This window comes from Corvus moneduloides, chromosome 1, assembly GCF_009650955.1.
Source record: "Corvus moneduloides isolate bCorMon1 chromosome 1, bCorMon1.pri, whole genome shotgun sequence".
In the NCBI taxonomy this organism is placed as follows: domain Eukaryota; kingdom Metazoa; phylum Chordata; class Aves; order Passeriformes; family Corvidae; genus Corvus; species Corvus moneduloides.
The window spans coordinates 3,072,400-3,100,199 of record NC_045476.1 but is presented as its reverse complement, the minus strand read 5'-3'; the positions used below and the strand labels follow the sequence as shown (position 1 = coordinate 3,100,199).

At 41.2% G+C, this 27,800-nt stretch overlaps 1 protein-coding gene across 3 annotated transcripts; it reads right to left on the bottom strand.

Moving 5' to 3' along the window:
- Positions 1 to 461: 461 nt before the first annotated feature.
- On the bottom strand, positions 462 to 27,800 carry LOC116436834 (vasoactive intestinal polypeptide receptor-like). 3 transcript variants are annotated; one of them, XM_032094284.1, is made up of 14 exons: positions 27,722 to 27,782; positions 19,262 to 19,293; positions 18,576 to 18,675; positions 15,230 to 15,337; positions 14,385 to 14,494; positions 12,012 to 12,109; positions 10,414 to 10,546; positions 9,842 to 9,995; positions 8,098 to 8,158; positions 7,211 to 7,280; positions 6,608 to 6,699; positions 5,488 to 5,617; positions 4,591 to 4,632; positions 462 to 2,364 (listed from the first exon to the last, which is right to left on the bottom strand). In XM_032094284.1, exons 2-14 carry the CDS (start codon positions 19,283 to 19,285, stop codon positions 2,176 to 2,178), a joined length of 1,311 nt encoding a protein of 436 aa, XP_031950175.1. In that variant the 5' UTR covers positions 19,286 to 19,293; positions 27,722 to 27,782; the 3' UTR covers positions 462 to 2,175. The 3 variants fall into 3 exon arrangements, with proteins under 3 accessions (XP_031950175.1, XP_031950255.1, XP_031950307.1); XM_032094364.1 differs by lacking the exons at positions 4,591 to 4,632; positions 19,262 to 19,293 and having other exon boundaries at positions 27,722 to 27,800; XM_032094416.1 differs by lacking the exons at positions 19,262 to 19,293; positions 27,722 to 27,782 and having other exon boundaries at positions 15,230 to 15,567; positions 18,576 to 18,661.

The window sequence follows — 27,800 nt, the reverse complement described above, 5'->3', positions numbered from 1 at the left end:
CAAAAAAAAAAGCTGAAAAAGTAGGTTTTGATCTTGCCAGGGTGTCACGTAGTTTGTAAAGGGATTTTAAAAGAATTCTTGGAGAGTTAAACTCTGCAAAAGACGCGAGGGGATCAGAGGAGAAAGCAGCCATGTCCTTTAAAGATCTGTTGCAGCTGCCCTTTGGGAGTCGTTTAAAACTCTCTCATAATTCCAGGAGAGGTTTGGGAGCCCTGCCTGGCTTTGTGGGCTGCACACATCCAGCTCCAGGAGGTGGCAGTGGCTCCACACGGAACACACAGCACTCAACGCGGTTTAGGATGACGTTTTTCTGTCTTCCCCCGCCTTCTGGGAAGCAAAACATCCCTGCCTGAAAGCGCTCCCGACTCATAAACACACCCACACGAACTCAGGTGGGTCACCAAAAAAGGGATCAGGATTCTTTTCACAGCCCAAATCAAATCTTTATCCAAGAAATTTTAGCGCTCCTCAGGATTAGTAACCTTTTATTTTATAAAGTCTCAAATGAAATATCCAAACGGACACAAACTAAATGTGCAAACTCAAATGAAATATCCAAACTGACATAAACTAAATGTACAAACTCACAGCAGCTGTAATTTCCACTTGCATTTTATGAATGGACATCATACATTTTGTATCCAAATTCTCATTACTATGCTCAGCAACAGAACACAGGAACAGAGGTTACTTTTACAAACAATGCTGATAAGAAAGTCAGAATAGACAAAATTACTCCTTATAATGAACATATGAGATTGTGGGCAGGTGGGTTAAATGCCTAATTAGTAAAAAACTTATTTGAATCGAATTTATAGAACCTGGACTGTTCATCTCTGCTCTAATAGAACTAGAGATGAAGCACCTAAATCAGCAAAGAGGTTTCCAAGGAGTCAAATGTCTGTTGACCTAAATAATTAACCAAGAGCAGAGCAAACTGAGGGACTGGAGTACTGGGGGTTTTAGCTAAATTGACACTGGAGCTCAGAGTGTGAGTGAATGGCTGTGGTCTCCAGCAGTGCTTCCAAGCCTGATGCAGGTTCTCCTGGGAATGCTTGACCCATCTTGTGTACCTTGAGTGCCTTTTCTTTGCTTCTGGAAAGGCTGAGGTCGAGTCCAGCTCAGTCCTGAAGAAAGAGGAAGGTCACCCAAAGAATGGTGCAAGCATGGCTCTGGTTCACTCTGCTTCACCAGACCAGATTTTGCTTCACCAGACGTCACTGCCGGGCTGTGCATCCTGATCCCTGAAACTGCACTGAGTGCAGTGATAATGAGCTGAGAAACGCTGGGCGGGACTGAGACTTTAGTTCTTAAAGGCAGGTCCTCAAAAAAGCACAAAAATACAGTTTAATTGGGTGTTTCACTGATTGATCTTCAAGGTTTTGAACGTCTGTCCCACACAAACCGACATCTGGGCGCTAAGAGTAGGTCTGTAAGTCATTCTGAGCACAAGGCACCCCAGCTAGCACCTGGCATTGGGTTTGCTCTAATTTATTCCTTCACACATCATCTGCCTAATATTCCTCTGCTCCATATTTTCCTTTGGACAAGAAAGGGTTTGGGATCCTCTGGCCTAATTTAGTCTCTGTTCAACAGGCTTAGAAGAAAAAAAAAAAATCAAGCAGATATTTTGTGTCACTTGTTTGTGTCACTGAAGACATATTGAGATTCCTTTTAAAGCAGATTGCTTTGCTGTAGGTAAGTGCTTGGCAGGTTTCTGTGCCTCATCTCCATTAAATTGTCTCAAGACACCTCAAAACAAGTCGTAAAACACCAGAAATCATTATGGCAAAGCCTGGCCACCAAATAACCCTTTCAAATGATGGTTAGGAATCATGGTCTTGAAAACTGGAAATTTTGGGAAATGCTAACAAAGATATGACAAACATGCTGGGCCTGGGAGGAGTTAATGTAGGGGGGGGGTTGTATGCTAACCTGTTGATTCACTCCAGCTCAAAGTCTGGCTTTTCACAGCAAAACAAAGGGGATTTTATGCTTCAGGAGAGAAAGAATCAGAGTTGTGATGCAGATCTGTACCAGGTGAGAAAAGCAACTCCTGTTCAGGACAAGGAATTTACAGGAGGCTCCTGACACTATGGAAAGCCACAAAGGATCCAGTTGGCCACCTCTGGATAGCACATCACAATGTCACAATGTCACAGCAATTTGCCCTGCTCAGACAGTGGTGACACCGTCCTGGGACGCAGAGGTTCTCCGTTTGGGGCTGATTTTGTCCAGCAGGGATAACTGAGTGACGTGGTTGACTGGGCTGGTTTCTCTGGACAAGGTCCCGTGTTTGTGGGTGAAGGTCAGGTATTCCTGGTACTGCCACTTGCACAGTTGTTTCTTCAGCTCAGTCTGAACCTGTAGGAAGTTACAAACAAAGAAAAATTTACTGAACACTGAAGGTAAAATATGCCCAAAAGTCTACCTGAGTACTTAGCCCAGATAAGTCAGGATTAAACCTTAACACATTTTTAGAAGAATTTGAACTCTGTCCTTATTCATTTTGAAAATAAATCAATTTAATTTCAAAAATTCAGAGGATGGCATGCAGAAGTACATTTGGACATCAGGGAAAGTCACTGGCAATATTTATCATTTTGGTGGCTCCTACTCTGCCTTAATTTTCCCTGTTCACCACACAGACACACAGACAGCCCCTGTGTACAACTTCATGGATGGGTCTCTGGATCTTCCAAGAATCTAAAAAATAAAAGAGAGATTTCCTCCACCAATTCAGTGTTCCCGCACTATCCCAGCAAACTCAAGGCCCTCCAGCACTCCTCAGTTTCATCCATACTGATAACACCTTGCCTGGAAGCAGCACAGTCTCTCACATTGTCACAGATACTCAAAAACTGTGAAAAAACACACACACACACACACACAGAAAATAATAATTAATTTTTATGATTGCAGGGAACCACAACAGATGCACTGCCAAGTGGTAATGAGTGGCCAAGCTGCTCCAGGAGCAGTTATTCCTAAGAAACATGGACAGAAGCCAGCCCAGCTTCGTTTTGGGGCCAAAGATCAGGCTCTGCCTGTCCTGCTTTCAACACCTACTGGATTTCTGTGCTGTGAGGTACATTATGCAAGCTATTAAAAGGCTGCTGAAGCAATTAAAAGGCTGCTGGCAAGGAGTCTGTGATACAGAAGGCAGGTTGGAAGTAGCACATTCTGTATTTACAGCTGAGTCTTGAAGGCACTCTCTCGAAATGGCCAATATCAATTGTTTTCCTAAGTAACAAACATATTTTAGGAATTTTCGTCGTTGGGTAGGATTGCTTGCACCTCCATTTAGCCTTTCCTGTGAGGTGCTGGAGTGTGTCCAGTGAAGGGCAATGGAGCTGGTGAAGGGATTGGAGAGTAAATCCTGTGAGGAGCAGCTGAGGGAGCTGGGAAAGGGGCTCAGGCTGGAGCAAAGGAGGCTCAGGGGGGACCTTGTGGCTCTGCACAAGTCCCTGACAGGAGGGGGCAGTCGGGGGGGTCGGGCTCTGCTCGCAGGGAACAGGGACAGGAGCAGAGGGAACGGCCTCAGGCTGGGCCAAGGGAGGCTCGGGGTGGACAGCAGGAGGAATTTCCTCATGGGAAGGGTTGTCAAACATTGGCAGGGGCTGCCCAGGGAGGTTTGGAGTCCCCATCTCTGGAGGTGTCCAAGGAAGGGCTGGATGTGGCACTCAGTGCTCTGGGCTGGTGACAAGGTGGGGTTTGGGCACAGCTTGGACTCGACGGTCTTGGAGGGCTTTTCCAACATTAATAATTCCTTGTTCTATGAGAATTGTCCAAGTTTAAGCCACTGCAGAGACTGAGGCACCATTAATGTGTAATTCTCAACTAACACACTCACTTTTCTGAGGTTGAGATGTGGTTCTACGTTTTCTCATCAGTTTTTATTTGTTCTGCTCTTTTGGAGAAAGCTCCAGCAAATTTAGTGAGGTTTTTGAATGATAAGCTCACTACACTCTACTGCAGGGCATTTATCCAAATTCTACCGGTGTTATAAAACCAGGGAAGAAAGGGTTTGAACAAAACTCCTGATTGTACAAGATGCCCTGGAAAAGGGAAAGGGAAAACAAAAGGGAAAAGGGGAGGGGAAAGAAGAAACAGAAAGGGGGAAAGAGGAAAGGAAAAGGGAAAAGGAAAAGGAGAAAAAGTAAATGGGGAAAGAGGAAAGGAGAAAGGAAAGGGGAAAGGGAAAAAGAATGGGAAGTGGGAAATGAAGAAAATCACTAGGAGAAAATAAACATAGAGAAAGTGAAGAGCTCTACAAGATTTCCATTGACTTATCATCATGATAGCTATCAAAAATAAACCAGGAGAGAAGTCCCCTGAGAGGAAACTCAGCAACCATTTTTAAAGGGTCATTGCTTCAAAGTTTATTTTGTGTCCTCCTGTCAGAACTGCATGAATACAAATAAAGTCAACAAAGGTAACAAGGGACAACAAAGATATGGGGATGTCATGGTTTCAGGAGCAGATCAAAGACAGATCTGTTCTGAAAATAGGAAAAGAAATTAAAAAACAAGAGGGAACTGTTGAGTTTTAAACTCAACAGATTGATAATCTCATGTACTTGCTACTCACCTCTGCATTTGAGAAGCAATATAGGAGAGCAACAACAAAACCCTAGGGCAGGAGGATAGGGGGTAGAGGGAGAAAAACCGTAAGGATTTAAAATACAGAATCAATGACAGACATCAGGTTTCAGTCACAGTTTGTGTAAGACAAAGAATGCATATTTTCCATTTTTCTATTGGAGTTCAGGCAATGTGACACTATTTATTGAGTTTTCATAATAGAATTAAATTCCTCAGTGGACTGGTGACATTTTATGTTTATTACTGCCTTTGTACAGAGACAACAAGGATTAATTTGCTGTTTACTCTATCCCACAAACTAATTCTCCCTCAGATAAGGTAAGCATGGAAGAGGGGTCATTTGCAACACATGTCAATGTGGACAAGTTGTGGTGGGGTACAGAGGAAAGGGGAAGGGAAAAGATCTCAGCTGTTCAGTACAAAATGTACTATACGCTGGTCCTGACCATCTCAAATCCATGATGTTGTTCTGAGTAGTGATACAGCAAAATAAACAATGAAATACTGACATGGTTCACTACCTCTGAAGGGTGAGGGCAGAGCAGGTTGTTATAAACTCTTATTTACCATCCCTCTTATCATTATTACATGTGAAATCATTTTCAATCAGTTCACCTTAATCCACAGACCGGTCTTCATGGCATTCTGTCATTTTTATTCAATAAAGGTAGATATTATACTTATTTGGTGATTATTAATATGAAGTCTGACTCAGAGATTTCAAATAATAAAAGAGCAAGCAACAGAAGAGCTTGTGAAGGAGTGAGATGGGATGTGTGCATTGAAATTGGACACATTAATAAATCCTGCTCTAACAACCAGCCTGAAGTGTGGTGTTACAGACCAGACATCCCAGGGCTGTTAAATATTTTGTCCGTCTTACCTGAAATGAGCCCAGGCCCAGCTCGATATAAAGCCGAGCTTCCAGACCAGTGCTCTCTGGGAAAAATGCAAACACAATGTAGTGCACCCCAAAGAGGGGGATCAAAAGCAATGTGGATTTTGCAAGTCGCCTGGGAAAGCAGGAATTAAAGAACAATGTTAGAGATATGGAGTGAGTGACAGCAATTATATGGTGCAACTTTTTTGCATTCAGAGAACTGTCGCTGTTATCCCCAGAGAGACGGCGAAAATCACGACTTAAGTCCAGGTCAGATTCGTGTGGCTGAAGCGACCTCATTTAATCACCCATACCGTTTATAGCATGGTTCCCAAAAGAGAAATTACATGATTGGCTTATTGACCCACCACCTCTCAAGGTGATAGGTTGAGCAGTAAGACACCCAGTTCCAAATATTACTCTTCAAGAAGGAAAATAATTTTCCCAGTTCTCACAACAACCTGCAGGTATAAAAATGGTTTACATTCTCTCAAACTGTTGTCCATCCAGTTTGCATGAGAATGAAAGCTTTCACGGAGAAGCTGTGAGAAGCTGCATTTCTCTAACTGCCCTCTCATGAGAAAGAGAAGTTTCACAGGAAAATTCCTCTGCCAGCCCTTCCTAGCATCCACAGAGAACAGCTTCAAATGGAGGCAGCTGCATCCAGAGAAGTTATGGAAAGGTCCTCTGACTGCACTGGTGGGATCCCCAACGGCTGTGAAGGGGTTTTTAAGCAGCCAGGACTAGGTTTGGTTACAGATTGTATCCTGTTACTGCAAAGAATTTAAAGGAAATTATCTGCATCTTTCTCTGTGTGGCCATTTGTGCAGAAAGGATTGGGAGTGAGACGGATGCATCACCTGGCATTTAGTTTTTACACTTTCAAGCTTTTGAAGTTTCATGCTTTATATTTTACTTTGCTCTTTGTCCCCAACATATGGACCCCACCCTTTTTGCCCTGAAGAAAAAGCAAGATGTGATATTTGGGATGAAAAAGAACGTTCGTGTTGTCATTTCTTCTCTTTCTATTAGAGGAGGAGTAGAACTTTCTGTTCTCCTACCCATAAAAAATGTCTTCTAGGAGATAGAACAGGTGAATACCAAGAGACACAGAAATACTTACACAAAGTGGCTTGAATGTCTCCCTCCTCCCTCTTGGGATTTCAATTTATGGACTAGAATCCTGATCACATTAATGAATATAATAAAGTTAATCTGTGAAGACAAGACAAAATCTGTAAATTTACTACAAACCAGGACTTACCTTCAGTTGATACAAATAACTGAAAATCCCCACTTTTAGGAATTGCACTGCTGTAAACCAGTGCTCATCTGTTCTCAGCTCGAATCAATAGCTTCAGAAATAATAATCATCTTTCCCACCAATATATAGTTGCATAAAATATGATGAAAGTTCTGTTTAATTAATGTAGACCTACATATCTTAATATCATTTGATGTCTTACATTAATGCCTTGTACTTCTGGTTAGAACTTTGCAGATTTTAAATGGTCTAAAAAGTGCCTCCTGTTCTCTTCATTGTTTATGACAGGGATTATACAAGATACAGACCTAAAAACCAGACTGCTCCCTCCCTAAATTCAGGTGGTATAAATTCCTGGATAAGGGAGATTTTTTTGCCTTATGACCATAAGAACTCATTTTAAAAGCACACTAGATAAAATTATCTGTACACAGAAACTGAAGGGGAAATTAAAATACTCACTAATACAGTTAGCAGGATGGGGCCTTTGATGATCCATAACACCACTCCATTTTCATCATCATCCCAACATCTGAAACAACAAATAAAACCAGTTTTTTTATCTGTTCCATGAGAGCTTCCCACAACACACAAAAGCACTTCTGCCACAGGAAAGGAAAGTGGTGGACACTAAGTTTTAGATCGCTGTCTAAATGTCCCTGGTTTCTGTATAGTCCAATCTAAAGAAAATTTAATCAGCAAGAAGCACAGATTGAAGAAGCAAAACAAAGTCAAGAAATACACATTTGTGTTTTCAGGCTTCTTTCCTGCTCTTCTTACCATTCTCAACTCAACTTCTTTCTCAACTCTCCTGAGTTCTGAGCAGGTAGGTATAAAATAGTGCCTTTTCCAGCTGATGTGAAATGATCTGAAAGCCTACAGGACAGCTTTTGTATCTGAATCTCACTTAAAAAGATTAAAATAAAATAAAATCAAATAATTGAGTGCAAACAAAAGAAGAAACTACCTAAGACTTAATGCTGGTTGTTTGGGAAGTTCTTATTTGAAGAGATTAGGGTTAGTAATTTATGGTTGACTTTATACAGAAGCAGCAATTTTCTTGAAATATAATTATTTCAAGGACTGGGCATTAGGGAACTTAAATGAAATTTCAATAGTTTATGTGATATTTCCAGGGTTTATTAACCCATGTATGGACATAAAAATCACAAGACTTAAAGTATTTTGTCCCTTACTTATGTACAAGCTGTAAAAATTACAGTGCAACTTTGGAGCATGAGGGGTTTTTCCTTTCTTTCTTTTCTATACATCTTTTTTCCCTCCTCAGAAAAACAGAACACCATAAAAAATGGGATGCTCTTGTCTTCTTTATCCAAGCTCTGACTTACCCAGTGTTTTGTTGGTGGATTCGTGTGAGGACCCAAGCAAACATCACAGCAGTGGGAGCTCCTGAGCAAATCAACGGGAACACAATAGCTGGTTTGAATATCATGTCCCATGGAATCTTTATTCCAATAGGTTCACAGTTGGATTAAAGGTCAAATTATGGGTCAGACAATTTTCAATAACTTTATGAAAGAATTTAATTTGCAGTTCAGGGAAAGGAAAAAAGAAAGGAATAAAAGGACAGGAGAATGAAATCATAACAAAGGAGAACAGGGGATGCTGTGAAACTACATTTTCAGAAATAAAAAGCTAAGAATTACTTGAAGGTTTGGATAGGAATTGAAAGCACTTGTAAAACTGGAGTAAGCATTTATTTAGCTGGGGCTCTTTCATCTTATGAATTGTGGCCAACAAACTCTCTTTGTACAGCAGCTGGAAGAGTTCACATTTTTGTCCTAAGGGCTCTACTAATCACCCTAGACCAACCAGTGGATAAGAATTCCATGAAAATTTAACTGAATCCAGGGTCCAGTGATTTCCAGCCTCATTTTATCACTGCTTATCGTTCTATCCTTCTACATTCATGTGGTTTTTTAAGAAGGTCCATAAACTAGAAATTGCTTTTTCTCTCCTCCTGTGGAATTGAATCTCCAAAGACTGAGTGACTTTCAAAGCTGCCACAAAAGGCACTCCAATCTGAAACAGGTGACATTTTCACTGAGGAATCTATAGAAATATAGGTAATTTCTTTCTAAGTATCATTTGAGTTCTGTAGGAAGGGTGCAGAATTTGTCCTTCCAAATTTTAGCCCTTTGCTCAAGTCCTTTAAGGTGGGACCATGTTAAATTCACGTTGGCTTTTTAATTAATGAAAAGAAATATTTACCTCCACATCACCTGAGATCTGAGTTACCCCTGAGGTGTCTCTCACCTTCCATTGATTACAAAAGGAGATGAGGATTATCACATTATTAATTGAGTTGTTTGCCTTCTTATCTCAAGTTGTCCATGATTAATCAAGGGCTGAGAGTCTACTTTCAGACAATCCTATTTGGAATAGCTCCAAAAAAATTTAATTACATTAAATAAAGTCTAAAAATCCGAAGGTGAAGGATAAATTAATATTTATTCAGGATAATTTGGATTTCACTTCTAAGTCAAAAAATGTCATTGTAACTGCTCAGTTTGGGTGCCTGTGTTTTAGACCAGCCAAGATGAGATGGGGGAGTATCTGAGAGTCACAATAATTCTGAACAGTGAAAGAAATCTTGTGGGTTTCACATTCCCATTATGAAGAGATGTAATTTTATTAGAGATAATTTAGATTGCTGTGTAACATCAAAAGATTCCTTAAAACCAGGAGATCTCTTGAAAATAAAAGAAAAATAGAATTGCTTGATTCCTAGGCTTGGACTCACATGATTTAAGATTAATCTGTCAAATTCTGCCAACTTAATCACCCAAACTTCTTTAGTCAGTGGAGGAAATAAACATATTTCTAGGATATTATCTGGCCGTATCACTCATCCTCTTGAGGCCTGGATAAATCACCACCATGGTGTAAATAACTAAAATATAAAAGGCAATAAATTGGTGTGGCTTTGATGTAGCATTACTGGATGAACGGGCAACTTCCCTCAGAAAAGTGGCACCTTTGAAGGCTCCTTTTACCTCAAAACACAGATTTGATCCAGTTCTGCAAGCAACCAAAAATACTGAATGGCACAAAGAGGAAGGGAGTACTAACCCCAGCCAGTAAATATGAACCACCACACAAACTTCTTGTTGGAAACAAAGGTCAGCAGCAGCAGGGTTTGCAGGTAGATCCCTTCGATAAGAAGCCAGAAGAAATTGGCTAAAATACTGAATTGGAAGAATGCCACAGCAGCCTTACAAGCAACCTGGAAGTGCAGAGGAAGAAAAACCTTTTAGGTCTACTCTCGTTATGTCTGGTTTCTTTAGACATGTATGCAAAATTCAATGTTACCATGCAAGAATGAAGAAATAACAAAATTTCTGTAGGTTTGGGGTTCCATAATTTGAATTGACTTCAGATTTTTGAAAGGGAAATACTGGGTTTTTCTTACAGATTGAATTCTTTTACTGGTAGAAATCGTTAGAGTTTCATTAGAGTCAACAGACCTTAAATATCAAAGCTGAGTTCAGCCTTAGCACTTGGTCTTTGGGTTTACATCATGTAGTTTGTTTAAAGATTTCTGGTTTAGCAATAGGAGAAATAGGATGAAAAGATCTCCATGTTGCCTTCAGGTAAAGAATTAAATGTTCAGCCAAGGGTGAGAGAGAGGGGAAGTTCAGTACCGTTGACATGAGACAGTGGTCCATAGTTTCATCTGCAAACAAAACAGCATCTTTGGTGAAAACAGCAACTGCTCTCAGGATAAAGGAGACAAACAGGTGCATGTGGATGTAATTCCGTGTACAGTGGAATTTTCTGGCATGGAAAGAGAAAATAAAAATAGTTCTTTGAGAAACATTTCTCATGGTCTTATGAAAAGTCAAGCAGGAGCACACGAGACTGGAGATACCTTGCAAAGCAATAAATGATCTGTCACTGTTTGAGAGGCAGTGAGACAGCAGGGAGCAGAGCAGTTGTACCTGTTTAAGCTAAAAAAAGCTCAGGGATAATTGTCCTTGGATCACCACACATTTAAAGGAGATGCCAGAAGCAGAGAGTAACTGTGGGACTCTTGGGCTGGATTATGAAAATACCTTTTAATTATTTTAAATAACTTTTTTTTTAAAGTTGAACAAGCTTGCAACAGGCTTTTCAGCCCCTTTTGGGTCACAGAGAGATTGAATTGGTGTCAGTCACATGTTATGAGATGGCTGCCAGAGCAGTTACCCTAAAGTGCATTAATCTGATGAGGAGCAGCTGAGGGAGCTGGGAAAGGGGCTCAGGCTGGAGCAAAGGAGGCTCAGGGGGGACCTTGTGGCTCTGCACAAGTCCCTGACAGGAGGAAGCAGCTGGATGGAGCTGGACTCTTCCCCCAAGTAACAAGGACAGGACAAGAGGAAAAGGCCCCAGGTTGTGCCAGAGGAGGTTTACATTGGATATTAGGGAAAATTTCTTTAAGGAAAGGGCTGTCAAGTACTGGCCCAGGCTGCCCAGGGAAGTGGTTGAGTCCCCATCCCTGTGGGTATTTAAAACACACCTAGCTGTGGTGCTTGGGGTTGTGGGTTAGTGATGGACTTGGCAGTGCTGGGTTAAGGGCTGGTTGGACTTAATGATCTTAAATGTCTTTTCCAGCCCAACATTTCTATGATTCCCTTTCTCTAGGCTGCCCTGTGCACATTCTACCTTGAGCTGAAGGAATCTCCCTCAAGGTTTGGACACATCAGCCTCGTGCTCCTGGGTCCCTCTGTAAGGGCCATGACCTTTGTGACTGCCAACCCACTCCAAGTAGGGAGCTGTCCTCTGCTCTGCTCCAATCAAACCCCAGATCCACTTCTTAATACCCAACATCATCAAAGGAGGCATTTAAATTTAATCAAATCTCTTCTAATAGCTCTCAGTTATGGAATCAATGGCCTTTCACAGAGGGAATGGACAGTTTAGGAAGCTGTGGTTTAGGGGCATGGGACACATCTGCAGAGTCTGTCCTGCGAAAAGAGTTCACATTTTTGTGGAGGAATAATTATGTTAATAATGATATAGGGTCAGGGTGTTTCCTCTTGATGGTGTCGTTGAGGACATTAAAACAGACGGCCCAGCTTGATTGTTTTAACATCTGCAGGGAAACACCATGGCACGAGTAGAGAAGGACTCATCGCCATCAAAGATGTTATGTCTTAGAATGATTAGAAAATAACCATAAAAAATCCCACAAAACAAAACCACAGAGGATCTGAGAGAAAATGTCTTAAAACATCCTGAGAAAGGGCCCATTTATATTTACCTGAAGGCAGCAAAGACAATTAAAGCTGTAATGAGCGAAGTCACGGATGCTGCATAGCCGGCGGTGTAGACACGCCAAAATGCAGAATAATAGGATTTCTGCGGGGAAAGGAGACACAGCCCAATGCAGGTGGTTCTGCAGGATGCACCCTGGGGTGCTCATTCCACAGGGACACATTTCCCTCACTGGTCAGTCCCACAATCTCAGTGCTGCTTGCATGCTCGAGATCTGCTTCAGGATTTCCCCTCCACTGCTAACAAAGGTTTTCCTTTGAATCCCATTTAACCCTGCACAGGAGAGAAGTTTCACAACCCACAGGCTCTCTGACCCCTCTGAGCACGTTCAGCAGGAAAATATTAACTTTGATATGTAGCTACCTTTTCTCATGTCAGTACATAAAAACTCTGGAGCACTGAAACCTTCTGGTGGGAGATTTGTGAATCTGTCACTTTAGGCCCAGGCCAGATTTGATAATTATTGATTTTCATAAACAGCTATAGCTGAAAGAGAAATAAAACTCTCAATTTGTAGGTGAGGATGCTGAAACATTGACAAAGACTTACATCATGTTGTGGAGGTTAAAGTTAAAGCCAAGAAAATCACCTCACAGTCCTTAATTCTCTGGACAAAGAGTTCATTCCTTGCTGTATATTGTAGCACTGTAAATTCTTTATAATTCATTTGTTTTCAATTTAGACCTATATCCTTAGAAATCCTAATCCTATGTCCTAAGAAAAATAAAGCTTTTTTTCTTGGCTTTAACTATGCAAATTTTATTCTGGTTCACTACAAGATCACCTAATTATTTAAAATCCCAAGAAACTAAATTCTCTGAACCTAGGCAAATTTCCTCCTTTTAAACCCAGTGGACACTTTGTTCTCTAATTGATCCCAAATCTGTTTATCCAAGAGGCTGCAATTCTAGGTTAAGGCAGCAGATTAGCAATTTTAAGTAGATCCATAAATAGATCTTGTAACCCTGACATTATAGGAATCATCGTGGTGTTTCTGAAAGAGTCCTGATCTTTTGTACAGTGTTTTCCAAACACAGATGAAAACTAGGAAACAGGTTATTTAACTGAATAATGAAGTGTTTCAGTTCATTTTATCTGTTTTTGTAGGAGAGGTGAAAAAACTAAATACAGAAGGCATCATTGGTGCTCACTGCCCATACAAAGTACCCAGCAAGTGGTTCTGTTAGGATACAATTGGGACTTTTTCTCATTTCCCTGTGTTTGCAGGGCAGCAGAGATTGCTGATTTATCTTCCTTTTGTAGTCCAACCTTGTGGATTTGACTGGAATGACAAACTAAACACAGCCAGAGCACAGACAGCAGCTCTGTGCTGAAATCTGCTATCGTTGTGAAATATAAATATAGCTTCTTGCTTGATTTTATCCTAGGCCAGCCTGAAATTAGGCCTGGTTTAGCATAATCCAGGGAGTGCTTGGAGAAAGCCACCTGGAGAGTGAGCTTAGCCCTGTGGGAGAACTGCATGGGGGCTGGAGAGCTGTGCTCCAGAATACACATCCTTTTATGAATCTTGCATCCCTCCTGAACTGTTCAGATCATTTCCAGCCTCTTTCCAGAAGGCTTTTTAACAGCTGTTTAAGTTTTCTAAGCATTTATTTAAGCTTTTTAAGCATTTATCTTTCTAGCTTCCCCAAAGTGCAAAGTACAAATATTCTTATTTATAGGAGGTGGATCGAGCTCCAAATATGAACTCCAGTATAATGAGGAGGAACGTGGAAATTTAAACCATATCAAGATGTGGATGTGACAGAAATGCTGCTGGAGCTTAACTGAGCACCAATGATGATCATCAGATAAGAAAAATACTCACTTCCTGCTCCACTGAACACCTGAGATAAAGTGTGGAAATACTAAATGGCATCCAAAAGTTCCCTCCCAAGGATGTGTGTTGACCACCAGGCTTTAAAATTAAGAAATATTTTTCTATGACTCAAAGAAAATCTGGAAAAAAAAAATCAATAGGAGGGATCCAAAGGAATTCTCCCTGAAAAAATCCCTGAGGACAGGTGGGTGGGGCTTCCCTGAGAGATGGGTGCGTGATGAGGATTCACATCACCTCTGTCAGAGAACCAAAGTCTTTGTTAGTTTGGACAAGTGAACTAATCAAGAGTTTAGCACCAAGAGGAGACATTTGGATGGAGATGAAAATGCTGACTGCTGCTCTCTTGCTTTATGTTAAGCCTAATTTGTTAAACGAGCTCTTAATATACCTAAAAGTTTTGAGTTTAGCACTGAAAGTTGGTAATTACTGGGTCCTGACAGGACTCAGATGTGTGGAGCATCCAGCTAGTCAGGAGAGGATGCTCTGGAGATGTTCAGAAGCAGGAAATCAAGCACCCACCTGATCCTCAGGTCCTTTGCTGGAACCTTCATCAAACCCACAGGCAATGGTGTATGGTGGGAATGGCTCTGACCAATATTCCTCCTGTGTACAGTTCCTCTGAAGGAAACCTTCAAAGGTGAGACACAGCACAGAATTGATTATGGGAGGGTGGTGCTGCTGTTCTTTAAGTTTTGATGAGTAGCAATAATTTTTTATTACCCCTTTGATTCCTAAGTTAGAGACTCACAGCTTAAGTCATGTTCAGCAAGATTAGCTAAAAGAATTACAATATTCTATATATCAATCCTTTAAAAAATTGAGGGAGATGTTCCCAATCATTTCGAGATGCAGTGGGACTTGCACATTTCATAGGGGAAATCAACTCTGCAAATTCAATCCGTCCACGGAGGAAATCAAATTATACATTTGCAACACGTTTGGGGATTGTGGGCAAAGCCCTGAGCTGCCTGTTCCAGACAGGAAGCTCCACACAAGTTTGGATCTTGGTCCTGCTCTGACTGGAGGATTGGACTGGATGACCTCAGGAGGTTCTTTGTAATATTAGTTAATGTACATTTTTATAAATCTGTGGTTCTATGACATATTCCTTTATAAATTTAGCAGCATGGTGTGCTTGTCCATCATATTTAGATCAGCAAAGGGATTAAACAATTCAGTACAGCTTAACACCAAAAAAAAGAGTGCCAACATTGACCCCAAGCTATTATCTGGATAATTACTGAATGCTGACTGACATAACAGCATTGTGAACCAGGAAAATGTGAAGGAATCCTCAACTACTAGAATTCATTTAAAATAAAAAAAAAATAATATGGAGAAAAAGAATAGGAAAAACATCTTGCCATGGGTACTGGTGAATTCTTCAAAAAATCGTGGACAGGGAATTTTAACCACTTCTCCAAAAGTGGCTCTAGGCCAACAGGTTAAACCATCCCAATCTCTGGCACATCCTGTAAAAAAAGAAAAGTGCATCTAAATAGAGAAAAACACGGAGAACATCGCAGATTTGATCTTCCATAATGAGATTGTCTGTGGCTTTCCCACTCGTTCACATGCAAGAGCCGCAGCAGTTCTGCAAATGAAGGAGTAGAATGGTTTCCTTTTCTCCTTGCATGCATCCTTGCTCAGACTGGGTATTCCAGCTGGACCTTCCCCCTCCTTATCTCATGAGAGAAGGTACCTGAAATTCAAGCAGACACAATCCAAAAGTCAAATCGATTGGAGATCTTTTCTATTGTCAAAACAAAAGCCACCAAAATAAAAATATTGAGTAACGATCAGCACTTGAGATTTCTCATTACTCCTTTCTCATTACTTGAGATTCCTCATTACAGTCTACTGAAATACATCAGACGTTAAATTCAGCCTTAACCTCTTTATTTCATGTTTGAAAATCTACCAATTTCACCTGGCTTAAGGGAAAGAAGGGCTGAAGTCCCCGTTTTAGGCAATCAATGGCGTTTTTCCAATGGATTTCCAAAGGGATTAGATTAATCCCTGACTAGGAGAAGATCTCAGCATTATAAAAATGACCATCACTGGAAGTGGTTGCAACTCATGAGGTTCCCTAAAGCAGAGTTCTGGCTGATGACATGGGGTATGCTACTGGCTCTGAGTCCCCCAAAAAGAGTTTTCAGAAGCTTCAGTGAATCACAGCTTTGTCACAGCTGCATCACACTGAGACTTCAAGCTGCTGGCAAGAGGGTGTGGGGGCAGCACAGAAAAATTGCCAGCATGTAAATATGCCTGAAACAATAAAAAAAAGCATCATGCTGTAACCAGAACTAAACTCTAGGGAGTCATAAGGCAGGTATAAAGCACAGGTTTGGGTTGGGAGATGTTATTTTCTTTCATGATTCTTTTCTACTGCCTCTGTGATGAATGAGAAGGCAAAACTAAAGTTGTCAAGAGCTGAAATGTGGAAGCAATACTTGCCGGCAGCTGAGCAAAGTTACTCTTTGGCTTTTAAAATGATAGCCCTGAGAATCTCCCACAGCATTATCCTCACCTCACCCTTGTGAGGATGAAATTCCTGGCATACCCAATTTTCCAGAGAAAAATAGAAGCCCTGATTCATTAGCTGTAATTTTAATTGTCTCAAATATTTCAGCTAATCTTAGCTACGTTCCCTTTGTGATCAGCAGGAAGAAACAGTGACTTCCAGTGCTGATTCATCCCAAATATTGGCGGCTTCCTCCTGAGGACAGGATGAATCACACCCTGCAAATATCTGGCTCTCACTGATGGTTACAGCCTAAACTCGGCCGCTAATTGTCAAATTAAGAAAGTCAGGTAATTCCAGTCCCCCTTGGACATGCAGTGGCCCCCACACTTACACTTAGCAACTGAAATGGTCCTTCTTAGAGAGGCTGTAGTAGATTTGAGGAGCTGGGTCTAAAATCCTATTTTATTTGGCAATGTGGAGTTAAAAATGATATTTGTGTGACCTTGTGTAGGAACAGAACCTGTATGTCTCAAGTCTTGGATGTGGTTTATTTCCAGTGACTTCTACAATTTATATTAAAGAAATTCCTGAGGGCAGAGGCTGAAAAGGGAATTTTTCATGCCAAGGTTTTCAAGAGACTGGTGGTGTCCAAGTCACCTAAGACTCCATAAAGACAACTGCAGTAGGAGTTGTATCTATGAATACTGACACCATAGATATTTAAGTCTTGTTCAGTAATCCAGGAATTTTTAGACAGTGAAGAAAAAAAAAAAATAGGGTTTAGAACTTGATTCATTGACCTATTTTATACATCTGCTCCAAAATGAGAGGAATTGCACCTGGGCTCTGCTGGTGACACTCACTGGACACTGCTCTGTACAACAAGAATAATGTGGAGCTACTTTGGATTAAGAACTGTGACACAGATTGATTCCAGCACAGATTCTCTGTGACTGCTGAGGTTTAACTCTACAAATTGTGGTCCTTCTCTTTGTCTCATTGAGTTCCCGGAAACTGAAACACAAGCAATGGTCTTTTACCTGTCTTAGTCTAATTTTATCCTCCAGATAAAATATTTGGGATAAATTTCCTGATCTAATGTTTGATTTCAAAATATATTGAGAAAGGCTGTAAATACTAAAACAGACTTTCATTAAAGTCCTTCCATATCTAGAGAATAAAAGGTGGAAAGGGGAGCTTTGAGAAGCCCAAAGTTGACAAGGTTGTAGTTTTTACAATAGTTTAACAGAACTCTCAGGGATTTTTATTTCTTTTGCTACAATGAGCATGCTAAAACCATGTAATTATTTTTGTGTTGAAGAGGAAGATTCCTGGAATGACATCCTGTAATGCAGGTGACAAATCATTTTTGAAAATGCCTGATTTATACCAGAACTTTTTTGGGGTGGGTTACTGTGTGTTCTAAGTGAAAAATGTGCCCCAGAGATATTTTGGATTTCGTTAAAGTGTGTGTGAGGGAATAGCACCAAAATAAAATAGGAAACTGGAAGAGGAATATGAAACACTAGAGTGACTGGGAATACTGCAGAACAGTATAAAAGACAGAGGAAATATTTTGGGGATTAGACTCTGATTTTCACCAGGCTGCTAAAGGCAAAATTCCAAATGGTCTAAATAATTTTATCCCAACCAAATGCATGAGGTGTCTTTGTCTCATAATTCCTCCGCAGAAAATAAACATCTTAAAATTCACGGCACTGAAAAATCTCACTGAGGCGGATTCAAATTTTTCTAAGCAAAGTTGACCAGCAAAAAAAATGACTGATTTTATTAAGGAGTTTGAGCATTTTGAAATTTTCTGTTGAGTTATTTCTAAGCATATTTCCACAATGCCAAAACCCCAGGAGGGAACACCCTACACAGCATTCTAAATATATTTTACAGGCTTTGTTCCACATTCATTTTAGTTTTCAAAATTTATACCTGAGCATGTAATAGACTTCCAAAAACCACTGCAATAAATCTTTAAAAGCAAACAAATAATGTCTTAAATTGTAAAAATGTAATATTTGTGAGAACTTGGGATTTTCTTTAATTTTTATTTCCCCCCAAATAACATTTCCACCAGATTGGAATGATTCCCAACACGATATAATCTCAACAGGGTCTTCAGTGCCTTCTGAGGGAGTTTCTTTGGAGTTTTGGATATAAATCAAGACCACACCAAACACTTCAGTAACGTGAGACATTCCAGGCCAGGGAATGACCATCAGGACCATTACCTTTAAGATCAGGTGAGGCAGATTCATTGTGTTCCAAGCAGAGAGCCTCCTCTTTGACTACCTGCTGGAATATTTTGCATTCTGGATGGATGCCCGTAACCTTGGCGAGAGAAAGACAAAAAAGAACCCCAAGAACTTCTGTGATTATCAGAATGTGAAAAGTCAGTTTGTACCTCGTGGGTTGTACTCTGAGGTCTGAAAATGTGAAAACTCCAGCTAAAATTGTGGGGTTTTTTTTCCACTTGCAAATAGAACATGTGAATGGCAGGAGGAGTCTGTGATCCCAAACAATTATTAATTTGTATACATTTCTGGGTGTACATTCCGGATGGATTCCTCAGTGTACCACAATAGTCAGCTCATGCAGCACCTCTCCTCCAATCTGGGCATTCTTATTCCCTTTCCTTTGCAGTTATGATTTACAGAAAACTTAAATGACATTCACAGTTTTTTGGATTTTCACATATTTACCAATTATGTGGCCAAAATTGGATGAATCCACCAGCTATGGGGATATCCACATCAAATTCTCCAAACTTACATACAGTCTGACCGCATAAATATTTCTTCTCCATAAACCAACTAAAAATAAATAAATTTATTTAAAGAATTATAGTCTTGGCCATAGTTTAATCCAAATGATCAAAAAATTCTATGAATATATTATCTGAGGATGTTGCACACACCTTAGGCAGAGGAGCTGCTTCCATTTTAACAGCTGAAGAAAAGAGAAAAAATTAATTACTTGACTGGGAAGCTTAAGGAATTTATTTATCTCACAGATTAAGGTACATTTAAACAGCTAAATGGATTTCTAGGCAGCAGTTGTTGAATAGGGTCTGAATTCATTCTCTTAGCTACAGATATTTAGTCCCATTTACTGTCATGTATTTTGCTTGACCTTCATCTCCCACTCCAGAAAGTTTCATGTCCCCTGTAGTCCTGCATCCTCCACAATCCCAAAATTATTTCCTCTGCAAAGGCAAATAAATTCTGAGAAAGAAACAACAATGTCAGTGCCTACACATGATTTTGTTGTCTCAGCCTCTTTTGCATCCCTTGGGAATTTCAAGGAGGTCTCAGTCACCCAGAAATGGTTGGTGCTGTTTGGGATGTTGAAAGGTATCTCAGCCCTCCTGTGTAGTCTCTGCATTAATTTTGTCAGCCTCATCTGGCAGTCTCAAAAGCATTATTTGAAGTCTCAGATGAATTATTTAATGTCTTAAATCTTCTCCACACCCATCTTTAGGAAACCGAATTAAGCCCATGTTCAAGTTAAGAAAGCCACTGAAGTGTATTCAGAGAGCTGGGTACTGGACCAAAGCCTCTTTTGGGATATTGGGATCTTCAAGACAGAGGGAGTCTTGTCTGGAATAGAGCAGTTTTTGCTTCTCTCTAACCTATGCTATTCAAGACAAAGCCAGGGGCTCAGTTAGCAGCGATTTTAATGGAAAATGATGGATTGAAGACTTTCCAAGATGTTTTTGAGGAAGACTGTAGGCCATTTTAACCTCTCTGACTTTGAAAAGTCAGTGCAGATGTAAACATCGCTTCTACACTGCCTTTTCAATCTCAGAAAAATGATTTATTGGCCCTCAAAATGTTTTCAGTGAGCAGAGTAACCAGGATTTCTTTTAGCCTCCACAGAAACTCTACTGGAAGTTATGCAGTCTATTCCATCTTAGCAATAGTATCTGCTAAGGGGCAAAAATTAGAGCACAACTTTATCTTTAAAAGCCTTTAAAAATTCTGCCAACATTTGGGTTTTAAAGTAGCATAGACAGACTTGTCTTAATTATGAGGCCCCAGAGAGGGTTCATCCATGCTAATATTAGAACAGAAGGAGGATTAGGGGCACTGTTTGAAAAGAAAGTTAAGACATGGTGCTTTTCCATGCATTTTATTACTCCAGTGGGTAATTCAAACTACATTTTATAAATCAGAATGAATTACTCTGAAGATAGTATTTTTTGCTCTTCAACTATAGTAACTCAATTCTGAAATGAAATTTTTCAGGTATTAATAGAATCCCTGCTCATCACTTTACATTTAAACAGACATTTCACTTTGCAGTTTGCCCACATAACAAATGAATTCTCTGAGTAGAAGTAACAAAATAATTGCTCCATAAATCTCTCACTATTTCAGTTCATAAAAGTGGATTCAGCTGGACAGAGAAAAAGCCATCCCTCTACTTTCTGGAATTCCTGGGTTCTGTTACAGCTGATAATTTTGTGTTTGGAATATTCTTAGGCTTGATGTTTAAAAGTCATGACAATTTGAGATGATGCTCTACCATCTACACTGAGTCCTCTGCTGAAAGACTTGAAAGCAGCAGCCACTCATAACCCAAAACGCAAACAAACCAGGAAATTTGAAATGTCTTAGAAAAAAAGCACTGAGGAGAAGTGGGTTAAATTAACTCCCACCTCATGGCAGAAAAGTTGGGAATCCTAGAAACACACAGAATTAGTTCTGAAAAATTTCAGAGGAGGAAGAGTTATCTTTTCTCCAGAAATTAATCTGAGAGACACACGCAGCTGATACAGGTGGAATGAGGGGCACTGAGTGTGCCAGACTCCTGCTGCTCAAAGTAGGCTGCATCTCCTGTCTTCTCTCCTTTGGTAAATCCACACCTGCTAAACCAGATCCTCAATCATCATTATTCATCAGAGTTGCTGGAAAAATGGGGGGGTTCTTCATTTACAATGGCTGGGGAAGCTCATACCCTACCCCTGGGGAGGTGGTACTGCCTTGGTTTCACACACAACAGAGGAATTGCTGAAACAGGTCCATGTAGTCCTGCCTCCTGCCTCTGAAAATGGTGATAACTCACCAGAACGTGATTTGATGATTTCTTTTGGAAATCCTGATCAACGGGTAGTGATACTCAGAGGGTGGGGAGGCCCTGGCACAGGGTTGCCCAGAGAAGCCGTGGCTGCCCCTGGATCCCTGGAAGTGTCCAAGGCCAGGTTGGAGCACCCTGGGATAGTGGAAGGTGTCGAGGTTGGAACTGGATGATCTTTAAGGTCCCTTCCAACCCAGCCCATTCTGTGGTTCTTTGATACCCATGGTGGTACTGCAGTCGATCCCACTGGCACTCAGAGCTAGAGCAATTAACCAGTGGCTCACAGTTTGTTTCCTTCTGGGTTACTGGGTTTGGGGTGGGCAGGGCTACAACCACAGGACCCAGACATTTTATTATGGGCCAGTACAGATATTAAATATCACTGACACTTCAGTGTTTGAAAATCAACATCAAGTCCTATTTCAGATGTAGCCTACAGACTATCTCATCAGAAGAAAAAACGAGGCTGGTGTTATTAATTTATAATCATGCAGCCTCACTCAAAGTAATCCTACTGTTGGACAAAAAAAATAAGGAAAAAATGACACATATACAAGAAATTGAGAGTAGTGACAATGCTTCAATTCGATGGCTCTCCTCAGGCATTAAGAAAAAGGAAAACATTAAACTATTGCATAAAGAAAAGCCTTGTGGGCAGAGCATTACTTGTGATTTGTTGTCCATGGCTTATTTTCTGCTATTAGACTCACAGTGCCTTGAGTGAAAAGTTTTTGCTCTGATCTGCCTACGAGGGTTGGGTGATGGGGCCTTCTAGAAAGCAGGAGCTCTGCATTTAGTGCAGGGACATTTTGTGGCAATTTGGGAGGCATCTGCTCAAAAGATGGTTTTTGTAGGGAAAGAGTAGCTCCTGCTCAACATAAAAAAGGAAAGCAGAGCAGAGCTTTCTGAGGCAGGCATGTCCAATCTGGCAGAGTGTTCCCTTCTGCAGTGAGAAGAGTAAGAGGCTGATTTAAAACGTCATTCCTTGGATCAATATTTCCCAGTACCTCGGCGGTAACCTGGCCTGACTCTCACTGGAAATCACAGTGGGATGCCTCCACCACAAGATTTACACATAAAACTTAGAGGTTTCAGGAAGTGTTGTAGACAGTCCTCAAGGAACTGAGCTTTGCATTCCTGAGCACCATAACAAAAAGATCTTTTTACTGCACTGAGTGTTATTGATCAGCCAAAATTCACAGGGGTGTTTTGACTCCTAGTCCCTACCACTAAAACAATCTTGCCTGGAACACAGCGAACACTAAAAAATTACCTATGACAACCATGAGCATGCTAAAAACCTGGGCTTGCACTGACTTTAAGACTTCATTTTCTTCACATCTGTAAGGTTATTGCACAGAAACCTTAAATGGCTTATTCACTGAGAGTAAGTATAGCACTGTTTTCTATTTCCTCTGTTTCCTGATAGTTTGTTTATTTCCCCAAATCTGAACAGAAAAATCAAAGTAATGGCACTTTGGGCTTTGATTTACTTATGTCGGACAACATGGAATTTAGCAAGCACTGGGAGGAGTATTTCTAGTGACATCCTCACATCATGCTTAGTGCAATTTAATTTAAAGCAATCTTTCTTAGGGTCCACCCAAAAATGGTGCCCCCAAGCTGCTGTGGGGGTAGAAAAACTGTAATTTAGATGTCACACAGAAGGCAGATCTTCACTCATTAAGATGTCCATTAGCACACTTGGGGAAAAGCAGGGACATTTTCTATGCTCTCTGCAAACAAGGGAAGTGCTTCAAAGCTGGGCACTGAATATATTATTCACCTTTGAAAGAGCAATTCCACGGGATCAAAGAGCCAGCAGTAACACTCAGTCTTTTTTGAAAATTAATCAAAGCTCGAAGAATTGGCTGAATTCATTGACAAGATGAGAAGGCTTCAAGAACTGGAAGGCTCTTTCCAGTGATCTGTTTTAGCTTCCAGTGCCCTGCAATCCTAAAGCCTCACAAACAGGTTTTGCGTCAAGTACATAAATCATTGACTGAGAATATTCATCACTGTTCTTTTTGCCTCTGTCTCCTCAGCTCACATTCATGTCTCAGATCCCAACTCAGATATGCTCTGAAATCAATCCTGTACTCCCAGCTCCCACTGTCTGTGCTTCCCCTGCTCTTCTGATATGACTCCGACACCTGAATATTTTAGCTGTCCCTCACACAAAGTCGTCTGCCATTCATGTCACACACTGACTCCCACCTTGGAGGATTAAAACTCACCTGGTATTTTAGAATACAGAAAAGCACAGCAGAGACTTCTCCTGCATCCCATTTAAACGTGGAATGAAGTGTTCATTTAGTCCTAAAAGTTTGCCAGGGATGCCGAAGGCACGGGGCAGAGAATCAGGATATGTTTTGAAATAGATTCATTTTTTCAAGTGAAATTTTGATGTTCAGGAAAGGCTTTTAGGATGGAGGAAGGCTCATGGAAAAAATAAAAAGTTGAAGACAGGTTGAATAACAGAAAAAGAAAACCTCAGCCTTTTTCATAAACTTCCCAGTCTGTTGAATATATCTCATCAAAACCTCCCATCTGCTTAAGTCCTTCCCAAAAAGCGAAGTGCTAATTAAAAATCTTTGAGATTGGGGAGTGCACGACACTTAAGCCAATTTTCTCATGTGTTAGGAGGGATCTGGAGCCCACCCCAAGCTCCAGGAGCTCCTGTCCATTTCATAGCTACATTCCCAGTCCCTGCAGTAAAAAACCTTCCTGTCCAAGCCCTGGCCTAGAAGTAATTCTGGGATATTTATAAGGTAATATGTGTAGAACTGTGTTCTGTCAGAAAACGACAAGAAACTATAAAAAATAAAGATTTCTTGTGCAGTAAAAAAAGTCAGCTCAAATCTTATAAACTCAGTTGCATCCATTTAGGTTTTTTCCACCACCCCCAAGCTATGTTTATCACTCTGGACTCTGAAAAGCACCAGGTCACCCCAGTGGTGACAGAACTCCAGTCCCCAGCCGTGCATTCAGCTCTCACACAAAGTCCTGCCCTTGGCTTCCAGCTCTGACACAGTCCTGATCCCAGAAGCTTCCAACCCCAAAGCTAAAGCCTCATTTCCAATCTTTCTCTTTAGTCAGTTAAATAGATTATTTCAGGAGTCTTTTTGGCTGGAAATGACTACCTAGAGGATATTTTCCATGTATGTTTTCTCTCTCTATCTCGATTACCTATGGAAGAGGGGAAGCTGAGACACTGATTGCCTCACAGTCATTTAGAGGAACATATTTTCAATATTGTTTTCAAGACATTGAATGCTCCTCTGTGGATTGGACTGTATTTATATGACTGTGTTTAACTGCATGACCTTATACAGAACAGCCCTTGCCATACATATTTATCCATGTATATCATTATATTTATCCACTCATAGGTATTCTTTATGAGACAACACAGCCATACTAATTTATTTTGTTTATAAACCCTGTGTAATTAGTATTACCTTGGGAAAAATTAATTTATCAGCGCTATGCTAAACTGGGTAGAGCATTTAATTATTACTAATGCTTGATGAATAACAGAACACTAATAACTGAGGATCCCCATTTTCTGCTATTGCAAGTATTCCTGTAAACTAAAGAGAAATTTCTCTCTTTCTGTATCATTTTTTGCCTACAGGTGGGATTCATGTCAGCTCATCCCAAAGTCCTGAAACCTGGAAGTCGAAGTCCTTCAGCAAGTTTATTTAATTGATCTGTATTCTTGGAGTGTTTCCGTCTCTTCCCAGTAATACTGAAGGAGGCTCAAGGAGTAGCTTTAGACCAGATTCCTAATTTTAGACAGTTAATTGTAGATGATTAATCTAAATTTGCCCATCAAGCCTCCCTTAATGATCAGTGAAAGCAGACAAGCAGTTCCAGGGAAGGATTCCTCCTACTTTGCTCGGACACCTGCTTGAGGACAGTGACTGCCTGTACAGGAGCCTGTCTCCCTCCATTAACTCCCTCCAGGCTAAAGAAACACCCAAAAACAGATTATTCCACACATCCCGATCCCTATGGAGAGGAATTACAGTCTGCAGGGACCAGCTTGGTAGAAGAAGCACAAATTAGCCAATATTAGCTAAACACGGAAATTTAGACGCCCAGCTTTGTTTTAGTGGGAGCTCAGCACCTTGCCATAGGTTTGGATCTGTATGTCCATTACCACAAGAAATGCTTTGCTGAAGGGAATGTACAGCCCAGTGATGACCCATCTGAGTGGCCATTCTCACCTCCGTTCATCAGATCAGACTGAAGCCCCTCTCAGAAATGGGAAATGCAGGTGTTTGGAGAGGAAAGCAGTTTAGCACAGCAGGGAGAGCAGTGAAGGCAGAGTCTTTTCTGCTCCTTGTCCTCTGCTTCCTGAGACTCTGAACTCTTTAAGACAGGAAAAGTCATTTTTAGGCATTTCAGCCTCCGCTGCTCTCTGTTCCTTGTCAATTACTAGTGAAGGGTATTTTTTTTTAGTGTCAAGGACTCTATTCTGCAAGGCACAAATTGTATGCTGCAACATCCCTGTGGAGCTGACAGGAGGTAACAGTACCCAGTTCCACAGAAGAAGTGTTCAGGATTAGCCCTCTAGTTTATTTTCATATTGATTAATGACTTATTTGCAGAATTCATACAGGAATTATTTCTCTGCTCAGACATGATCCTTTGAAACAGGAAAGGATTATTTCCTCAGTACATCCTATGGGTCTCAGGCCTTCCCTGCCTGTTTACCTGAGCATGCAAAGAGACCTAGATTGAGCCACTTTAAACCCCACTGACATTCAGAGCATTGCCTCTCACCAGACATGCAGTTGATGTTCACATTTGAGCAGCAATTTGAGGCCAAAATCTGTGTAGATCACACAGTTGATAGAATTTCTTTGATTATGGGCACAGCCTGCTGCAATATGCTGCAATATTAACATGATGTATGGCAGCCCATGGATGTGCACGATACATCACTTTGGATCGGCTCCACTCTGCTAACAGCTGCAAGAATGAGCTGTGCCTCTATTAGGTGTAAAAAGGCTGGCCCAGATGCCAAAATCACTTTACCTGTAGCAATCTAACCCTTAGGCTGACTGGTTTTGTCTGAAAGGACAGTATTACACATGAGAAAAACTACACTGGTGAGGTTTGCATGGCAAGGACCCGCAACCTATCCCTTGTACATAGATTTGTGTAAATACGGAGGAAACTGCGAGATCCAGAGGTCGTGCAGGTGTGAAAACTTACATCCCATCTCTCACCTTCTCAAAATGAAAGGTCAAGACCAGTCTGCAGCCATTGAAGCTCTCACAATTATCAACAGGAGAAAGCAGGCCCTAGAGAAGCGCCCACTCCATCTGGCTTTCTCAGGACAAGATGGAATATTTCCCGGGAAGGTGATTCTCTCCCTCTTGACTACAGCAGGAGCCTGAATGCCTGCCCACACTGAACATTTCACTGGGAAATGGCAAAAGTTTGCATTAATGAGTCCCTGGTAATCACACCCCGAGGAAGGGCTCCAAACACTTCCCGAGGCTGAGGATTGAGGGCAAAGAAGAGAAATGACTGTGCTTGGATTTGCACTAGTTTTTGTTAAGCAGCCCAGGCAATGCCAGTGGTGGAGCATGGAGATCAGGGAGGGATGGCCGTGCCTGGATTGTGTTCCTGTGCTCATCCATCTTCCCTGATGTCCAGCAGCACAACCTCACCTGCTGCGCTCAGTGCACAGCAGACATGAGACAGTTCATGCTCCTGCTTGGTGATATCCTAAACCTTCAGCTCTGAACACATCTGTGCCCTCTCAAAGAGGTAAATGTCCCCCATCCATCAGGAGGAACTATTCCTTTCTAGTCCTCCTCCTTCTGCAAAGTTGCCTTTCTCAGGACAGCTGGGACAGCAACCGGTCCCCTTCTGTCCCTCTAAAGCCCTGCTACAGCCATTTTGATTTAGGGGTGCTCTTCTGTCCTTTGGAGCTGCAGTTCTAACAGGTCGAAATGAAAAGACATTTATTAACAGCATCTTGAGGCTGGAAAATTTTAATGAAAGGAGCTAGGTCAACACACTAACTCAGGGATATTTTTTTCTTTCCTCCCCTCTAACGTCTCTGTCTCATTTTATATTTTTCTTCTTAATCTTTTCCTTGTTTTTCCTTCTTTCTCCCTGCTCCCTGTCAGGAGAAAAGTTACGCAGCTTCTGCCTACTTTCCCCCACCCCGGCTGCAGTGGGGCAGCTGCAGAGCCATCCAGCTGTGGCGGGCAGTGTCGGGAGCCAGATGTGCGGTCCCCCCGCCCCAGCGGTTCCCCCGCAGGCACTCACTCACCAGCGGGAGCAGCAGCCAGCAGAAAGTTCGCATCCTCCGCAGCAGCCGCCGGGTCCTGCTGCTGCCTCTGCCTGCTGTG